Source organism: Prunus dulcis, chromosome 1 (genome assembly GCF_902201215.1).
Source record: "Prunus dulcis chromosome 1, ALMONDv2, whole genome shotgun sequence".
Lineage (NCBI taxonomy): Eukaryota > Viridiplantae > Streptophyta > Magnoliopsida > Rosales > Rosaceae > Prunus > Prunus dulcis.
In genome coordinates, this window is record NC_047650.1 from 11,946,132 (window position 1) to 11,953,993 (window position 7,862).

At 36.1% G+C, this 7,862-nt stretch overlaps 1 protein-coding gene across 2 annotated transcripts; it reads left to right on the forward strand.

Moving 5' to 3' along the window:
* Positions 1-716: 716 nt before the first annotated feature.
* LOC117638346 (ribonucleoside-diphosphate reductase small chain A) lies at positions 717-5,000 on the forward strand. Of its 2 annotated transcripts, none has more exons than XM_034373481.1 (9): positions 717-1,056; positions 2,017-2,177; positions 2,367-2,415; positions 2,523-2,649; positions 3,393-3,458; positions 3,580-3,696; positions 3,906-4,068; positions 4,211-4,281; positions 4,655-5,000. In XM_034373481.1, the coding sequence occupies exons 1-9, from the start codon at positions 882-884 to the stop codon at positions 4,767-4,769; spliced, it is 1,044 nt and encodes a 347-aa protein (XP_034229372.1). In that variant the 5' UTR covers positions 717-881; the 3' UTR covers positions 4,770-5,000. The 2 variants fall into 2 exon arrangements, with proteins under 2 accessions (XP_034229372.1, XP_034229377.1); XM_034373486.1 differs by having other exon boundaries at positions 753-1,056; positions 2,017-2,084.
* The last annotated feature ends 2,862 nt before the right edge of the window (positions 5,001-7,862 follow it).

The following is a 7,862-nucleotide window of genomic DNA, read 5'->3' on the forward strand; positions in this document are numbered from 1 at the left end:
TGTGAGAAACTCCCTCCTTTATAATTTAGATTTTATGCCATATACTATACAATTTAGATTATGTGTTTGCCATATACTATATATGCAGCTAAATAAATAAAAAAACAATTATTTTATAGAACGGTGTTATTTTAAAGTTGACCTCAGCGTACGAAATCTTAGAATCAACCCTAGTATACATTCAGAATACTCTTCTCATATTTCAAAAATTTTAGGATTTTTGTTGTTGAAAAACCTCCATTTTGGGTCCAAAAAAACACCCACAAAAATGAAACATATAAAAACGGTTTTGACACAACCAAAATATATATAAAAAAATTTGAATTTTTTTAAGCGATAGTAATATTCAACGATGGGTGACCACAATATCTTGGACTATTGTAGTCCAAGAGATCAGGACTAATAAAAAATATTCAAACTTGAATGCAAGAGACCAAACTCACTATCTTTACGAATTAACCTACCGTTGAAACATTTTTGGGTACTTTAGGGAAAGAGTACAAAGCATGCATTGAGCTGAGTTTTGGGTCAAAGACCCAAGCTAGTTGGGTTCTAAGATTTTATAGTCCAGTTCTCATATTGCAAGCCAGTGGCCCAATCCAACTTAACCCGCCAAAATATAACCGTCTTCCAATACGTCGTCGTAAAATGGAGAAATTCCGAGCCTCGCATAGTCCAACTGAATCCCAAACATTAACCACCATGCACACTTACAAACAAAAAGAACTAAATAAATAAATAAATAAAAAGTAAATAAAATCTATCCGGAACATAGGAGACCGGCCTTGTCTGATACGCTATCCCATCAAATTCAACCTCGTCAGTGTTTCTCCTTGGAGGTTTTTGTAGGGTTTCTCTCTAAACCCACAAACCCAGCGAAAATGGGTTCTCTGGAAAATGGGATAGAGGGAGCTACAAATGGCAGAGAAGAGCATGAAGAAGAAACAGAGCAAGAGCCAATATTAATGGAGCAATCTGAGAGGTTTTGTATGTTTCCTATTAGGTACAAGCAAGTCTGGGAGATGTACAAGAAGGCTATGGCCAGTTTTTGGACTGGTACTTGTTCATTTTTCCTCTTTATATGTCTTTAAAACACAGAAGAAAGATTCTCATATTTCTTTTTAATTTGGGTGTTTTCTTGTTTATCGGTGTGTGTTTTGAAATGGGTATCTGTTTGTTTCTCCAATTTCATTGATATTTGGTTTTTTAATGTGAAAACATCTTCACATGGAATTGTACTTTGAAAACTCGGTTCTTGCCCTGTTTGGAATTTTGTTTTTTTGTTTTTTTGTTTTTCTGGGTTGGAAATGGAGGTATGCTTCCTTGGACTTGAGAGTATAATTCAAAGGAAATATGAAGTGGGATTTGTTAATACTTTTATTTTGGTTTCAAAATTCGGTTGGGTTTTGCAGTTGTTGGACTTGTTACTGTGGATTCATGAAATTAGTATCTTCTTTTTCCTTTATTGGGTCCCCAGCATTACTTTAGACTATACTTGTTGGCGTTTGCTGTGTCTCTCTGAAAGGGAGCACATTTGATGTTTTCTTGTGCTTTGGGGAACAAATTATTTACCTTTGTTCTCTCTCCTAAGAACATTATACATTTGGTTATTTATGGAATCGTGCATGAACAAGAAATAATAAAGCCTTTACGTAAATCCAAACCCATTGGCGGCTGCAAATTTCGACTGCAATATGACCTCTTAAGACCAAGGTATTCTGATGTCGGATACAGTTAAATGGGTAGCAGTGCTTGTGATTTACTTGGCTTGTGCCCATGGTAAATAGCACTAGCATGTAGTGCCTTGCTCAGAGAATCCTGAATCTACAATCTTGAACATATGAGCTCTTGCCTTTCTGCTCGGCATATCTAGTCTTTGGCAGGCGTGGTTGAATTATTGCTTAGAATGTGTACATAAGGCCTATATTTCAGTCACTTTATATTGTATCTGCTGTTGAGTAGTTTCATTTTTGTTTTACCACAGCATGTTCTAATGACATGTTAATTGGCTTACAGCTGAGGAGGTTGATCTCTCCCAGGATGTACAGCAGTGGGATGCTTTGTCTGACTCCGAAAAGCACTTTGTAAGTCATGTCCTGGCATTTTTTGCCGCATCTGATGGGATTGTTTTGGAGAATTTGGCTGCAAGATTTCTAAACGATGTTCAGATTCCAGAGGTGATTTGTCTGCTCTGATCTGTTCTTTATATGAAGAAGAGTGCTTGAATTTCCCAAAACATTTTCCCTCTCTCCTATTTCACCCTATAATTTTTGAACAGTTGATGATTTGCCCCATAATTAGACTAAAATCCATTTTTATTTTCTCCTAGTTGACCAACCAACACTAAGGCTTTTCGTTCTTCTCAGGCCCGGGCATTCTATGGATTTCAACTTGCAATGGAGAATATTCATTCTGGTAGAACTTTAAACATGGTATCTGTTGTTTCCTCTATTTATAATGTATTGAGCCACCTGCCTAAGGGGTTTTCTCTGTGCTCTTTTTTAAATACTGTCTATGATCAGAGATGTACAGCTTGCTTTTGGAGACATATATCAAGGATTCAATGGAGAAACATAGATTGTTCAATGCAATTGAAAGCATTCCTTGTGTCTCTAGGAAGGCTAAGTGGGCGTTGGATTGGATACACAGGTACATGTACATTCTTCTTCTGTATTCCTGGTATAATCAAAGATGGTATATCTTTGGGTTTGGAGTGCTTTATAATTGCTAATAAAGGAGATTATATTTCTTGTATGGCTGGACTTATTTGTACGTGATACATGCAATCATGTTTAAATGCGTTTGTAAAATCATGTACTTGATGTTTTACTTTGAAGTTCTTTAGTACTTTTAAAATTCAACGTTATAATATGGCCTGAGTAGAGAATGGGTTGCTTGTCTTGAGTTGTGTAGGAGGGCCATTTCTATCAAACGGAAATCACATATGCAATAACTTGAACTTCCTCCTGTGTGATATCTATGTTGTGTCTGTAGGTTCAAAGTGTGCATATAGGAGTGACAAAAGTTATACAGCCTGCAATTTTTGAATATAACACTTGGTCTTTCTAAAGAGGAGGTTTTGCCCATGGGAAGTGAGATGGGATGGGTGGTGGGGGAGACATCTTTAAAATTATATCTTGGGAATTTATATATTTTAACAAAATATTTAGTTTCTAACAAAACTAAGAGCTCTGCCTGCTGTATCATATGTAAATATCAGATTATATTTGAACTTCGTACCATCTGCTGCATACTGCAACTTTAAAAGTTGTCGTTGTTAAGACCCTGATCGTAGTTATCAAGCTTCATTTGTAGTTCATACATATTCTCTATTTGATTAAAAGCAAGGAACCTGTTGCCTAAAACAATTTCTTATTCTGCATGATGTGCAGTTCCAATTCATTTGCAGAGAGACTTGTTGCTTTTGCATGTGTTGAAGGAATCTTCTTCTCCGGAAGGTAGCATGCACTCACATACCCTTTTTTCTTTCTTGGATTTTTGTCATGAGGCTTGATACAACTTTTCTTTTGTTTTCTTCACCTTTTTCCCCTTTGTTTATTGTTCATTTGAGGTTCTCAGCTTCTGTGCCATATTCTGGCTTAAAAAGAGGGGCTTAATGCCAGGTTTGACATTCTCAAATGAGCTTATCTCCAGAGATGAGGGACTCCATTGTGATTTCGCTTGTCTTCTGTACAGGTATTCATGTTTTTCTTTATCTTTTTTAAGGGTTCTTGAACTTCGCATCTGATTGTAAGAAAAAGATAATAGTTACTTATAGGGAGTTTCTTGCCGAAATCCTTGATTTATTACTCTTTGTCCCCACAAAATCAGGGAATTCAAGAAATTTGATAAAATAATTTCAATAAGCAAATGACAGAAAGTTATTTTGTTGCTATTGACTACAGTTTGTTACGGAAGCAATTACCTTGGCAAAAAGTTCATGGCATTGTACATGAAGCTGTCGAGATTGAGATCGAGTTTGTTTGTGAGGCCCTCCCATGTGCATTGATTGGCATGAACTCAGATCTCATGAGCCAGTACATAAAATTTGTTGCTGATCGACTCTTGGTATATCTATGCTGATTTGTTCCTCTCTTTTTTTTCTCTTTCTGTAATTCCTAGGGAATTAGGGGAGTTGTGTTTAGTTTTTATAGTTATTGTTGGTGTTACATGTCAATATGAATGTAATTGAATATACTCTACCTTCCAGGTTGCATTAGGGTACCAGAGGAAGTACAATGTGGAAAATCCTTTTGATTGGATGGAGTTTATTTCTTTGCAGTGAGTATTTCTGAGAATGTGGTTTATGCCTGATTTAATCTATTCTTAGAACTGGTTGACTGATAATTTACAAGTGAACATCCTGCATGAATATTTCACTGGGTTTGTAAGGTCTTATTTATTTATTTGCTGCTAATGACTGGATTGGTGGGTTATTATGACTGCATTGGATAGGAAACTTAGAAAGAAAATTTCTGTGTTTTTAACTATTCACCATGTGAAATATAAACTTGGGAAAAACTCCAGGGAACTTAAGCCGGTGGCATCCTATCAAAGTATGTGGGATAGTAGGAATGGTCAGTCATTAGCTAAATGTCCTACCACTTAGTTTGGCATCTTGATCTTGATCTTGTTTTTTTTTTCCTTTCTGTAGAGGAAAGACGAACTTTTTTGAGAGAAGGGTGGGTGACTATCAAAAAGCATCTGTTATGTCAGGCCTCCAAGATGGTGGAAAGAATTTCATCTTCAAGATGGACGCAGACTTCTAGTCATCAATTTGTTGCAACTTTCTCCAGCATTGTACTGAAATGCCGGATTTGTAATCAAAATTTTGTCACTCTTCTTTGTGCCAGCAATTTGTATATTGTATTTCAAGGGATATATATAATGTCATAGTCTGACTGAAGTTGTATTAATTTATGCCAAGCCGTCCTTAGCTCGGGGTGGTTGTCATTATCAGTAAAGAATTTTGTTATCTATAATTTAAAATTTCATTATAATCTGGTGGAAAATTTGAAATGTGTGTCATATCTCAATCTCATCATTGTGTTTGCAAAATGATGCATGCATCCGCTACTTTCATCAGTGCTGTGATTATTATTAGCATTATGAGTGTGGCATGGGGTGCCCCCTTTTGTGTGAATCATGCCTGTATTTGTGTGTGTCTGCAGATACATACCAGCTACCTTGCCAATTTTTCCCCAAGATTGGTGCCATGAGTTTTTCACCATTGGGATCTGGATTTATGGAGGTTTGCATAGAAAAAAGAGATGTGAAAGCTTCAATCCCGCATGGGCATGTGATGTATTGCCAACCATATGAGTGTGGCACACGCGCGACTAGTGCTAGCATTCTCTTAGAGAACGGAAAATTTTCTATAAAAAAAGAAAAAAAGAAAAAAAGGTGACAGGAGCATATTGTTGGATCCAGACCATAGGCATAGTTCTGTGAGAGTGACTGATGAAAATGATGTTTATTGTCTTTTGGATTTGGCTAGAGTTGAGTGATGCTTAAACATAATCCACCTCAAGAGTCACAATCTATGCCTAAGCTACTATAAAAGCAACCATATCCACCACAAGCTTATGTTTTCTTCTTTTGGGTTCTTGATAAGGATCTAAATAATCTATATTGTTGGTTTTGGAAAGGTTGATTTGATTTCACCTTAATGTTATATGCAAGCTAATCCACCACTATCACTAGGATGAACTGTTCCTCATTGTCCTGAAATGATGATCAACCAGTATTTGTCACTAAATTTTCTTGAATTGATGAAAGGAAGATAAAGGCACTCACTTTAAGACACATTGAACACCTAACAACAAACCCTAATGCTCCCAATTAGTCTTTTGTTGCTTTCTCCATGTTACAACTTGGTCTCCATGGCACGCCCAATAGACCGAAAGCAGGCACACACACACACACACACTCTCTCTCTCTCTCTCTCTCTCTCTCTCTCAGTTTGGTGTCTGCTTGAGGTGACCAGGGCACTAAAATTAGGTACCAAACAATCCAGCTTCTTTTGCCTTTTTGACTTTTTGTTTTTGTTTTTGTTTTGTTTTTGTATTATCCAAATTTCCTAGTAATTATTAGGTACCCCATCAACATTCATGCACCAAAATTTAAAGAGAAAGTGATGGGTTATTCATTTTAAACAAAAAAGGTTTTATTTGTAGCTCCATAGTTTTATTCCTTTCTTATGTTTGCTTGCCTTGGCCGCTTTTATTTTTTGCTGGTAAGCTAACGTCTTCTGAGAGGCACACTTGGATCAATCTGTATGGTCTATAGAAAAGATGATAATGCCTTTCTCCCTAACAATCCTAGATAAATGAAGTTAATTAAGACAAAGAATCAGAATCATGAACTACTCCTTTTAAATAAAGTTAATCAATGTGTTGATTATTTTTAACACCTTGCAATTTACATCATTATCCATGTGGGTGTGGCTTTGTCAATGTTAACCATTACCTGTCCACTTTACCAGCTTCAAATCAGATCATAACAACTTTGAACCTCCCATGATGCGGTTGTTCAGATGACTGGACCATTTCACCTATCTCACCTTTTTTTTTTTTTTTTTCTCGAAAGTCATATCTATCCCAATAGAATGCCATTGATTGGCTCATAAGTTAGTGAAATATTTTAGTTTTACGAACATTGTCTTATCAATTCATGCATTATAATGTGGATAGACGACACAATTGATATCTCATGTACTTACACAAGTAGAGTAAGTATGATAGTCCTCGAAATATTTTGTTTAAAGCCTCTAATGTGACAGTCATCTTAAAAGTTTAAAAATTCCCTAATTAGGTTTTCCTTTCCTCATATTGTGTGCTTTATAAGCACGATTAGGGCATCTGAAAGAGTGTGAAATGACGTTAATAATTATTTGGTCTAGTGACATTTATCCTTCATTTGTCTTAATTGGATTCTCATTAACCCACGTTTTCCACAACATAGAATCCCATCTCTCCCATGAAGAATTATTATAATTAGGATTGTTGTGGGAGGTTGAACCATATTAGTTGAGACTTTGAGATTATCCAAGAACAGCAATGGCCCTAATTATATATCTCATTTCAAAGTGGCTAAACGGCCTTAACTGATGGAGGCACTAGTACTTACCTACCCAGATTAAGATATGCATAACGCATACATAGCAAGAGCTTCCCAATCAATGGAAAAGTAGGAAGAAAAAAGGACCACCCTCTTTACCTTCCCATACCTAAAGCCTGAGCGCAATCTTAATATATACCAATTCTATTTGCCACTTTTGTCACTTGGAGGTGGACCAACTCTAAAGTCTCTAGTGGGATATTATCATCCTTGTTGTGCTTGTGGTTGTGGCCTTATCCCTCACCTACCCTAACCACTAATGATCTATCCTCTACCCATGAACAATGAAAATATTTAGTATAAAAATAATACTTTTTAAAAATAATTTAGGATCTCCTGGTGGCAACCCATTGGACCTTATGGGTTGGTGATCATTAGTGGGCCAGGTCATGGACGGGTCCATAGTCTCACCATGAGAAAGATCAATAGTAAGATTACATTTTACCCCTTGCTTAGTTCCAACTGAAAAGTTGAGCAGATCCATTACATTGGTGGGACATGAAAGTGCTCTAACATTTGTAAGTACAAGATAATCTTAAAAATGTCAAAATGACAAATTTAACCCTCATCTTATCTAAATGAAACGTGTCAATCTCTACTAATACAAAAGTAACCCCATGACGCGAATGGGTCTACCGAGTGAAAAAAAAGTTTTGACTTTGGGAGTGAGAAAAGATTTCAATAATAAAAAAAAATAAAATTTCGACTTGCAAACTATTGATTTTAAATTTGAAAGCAATTTG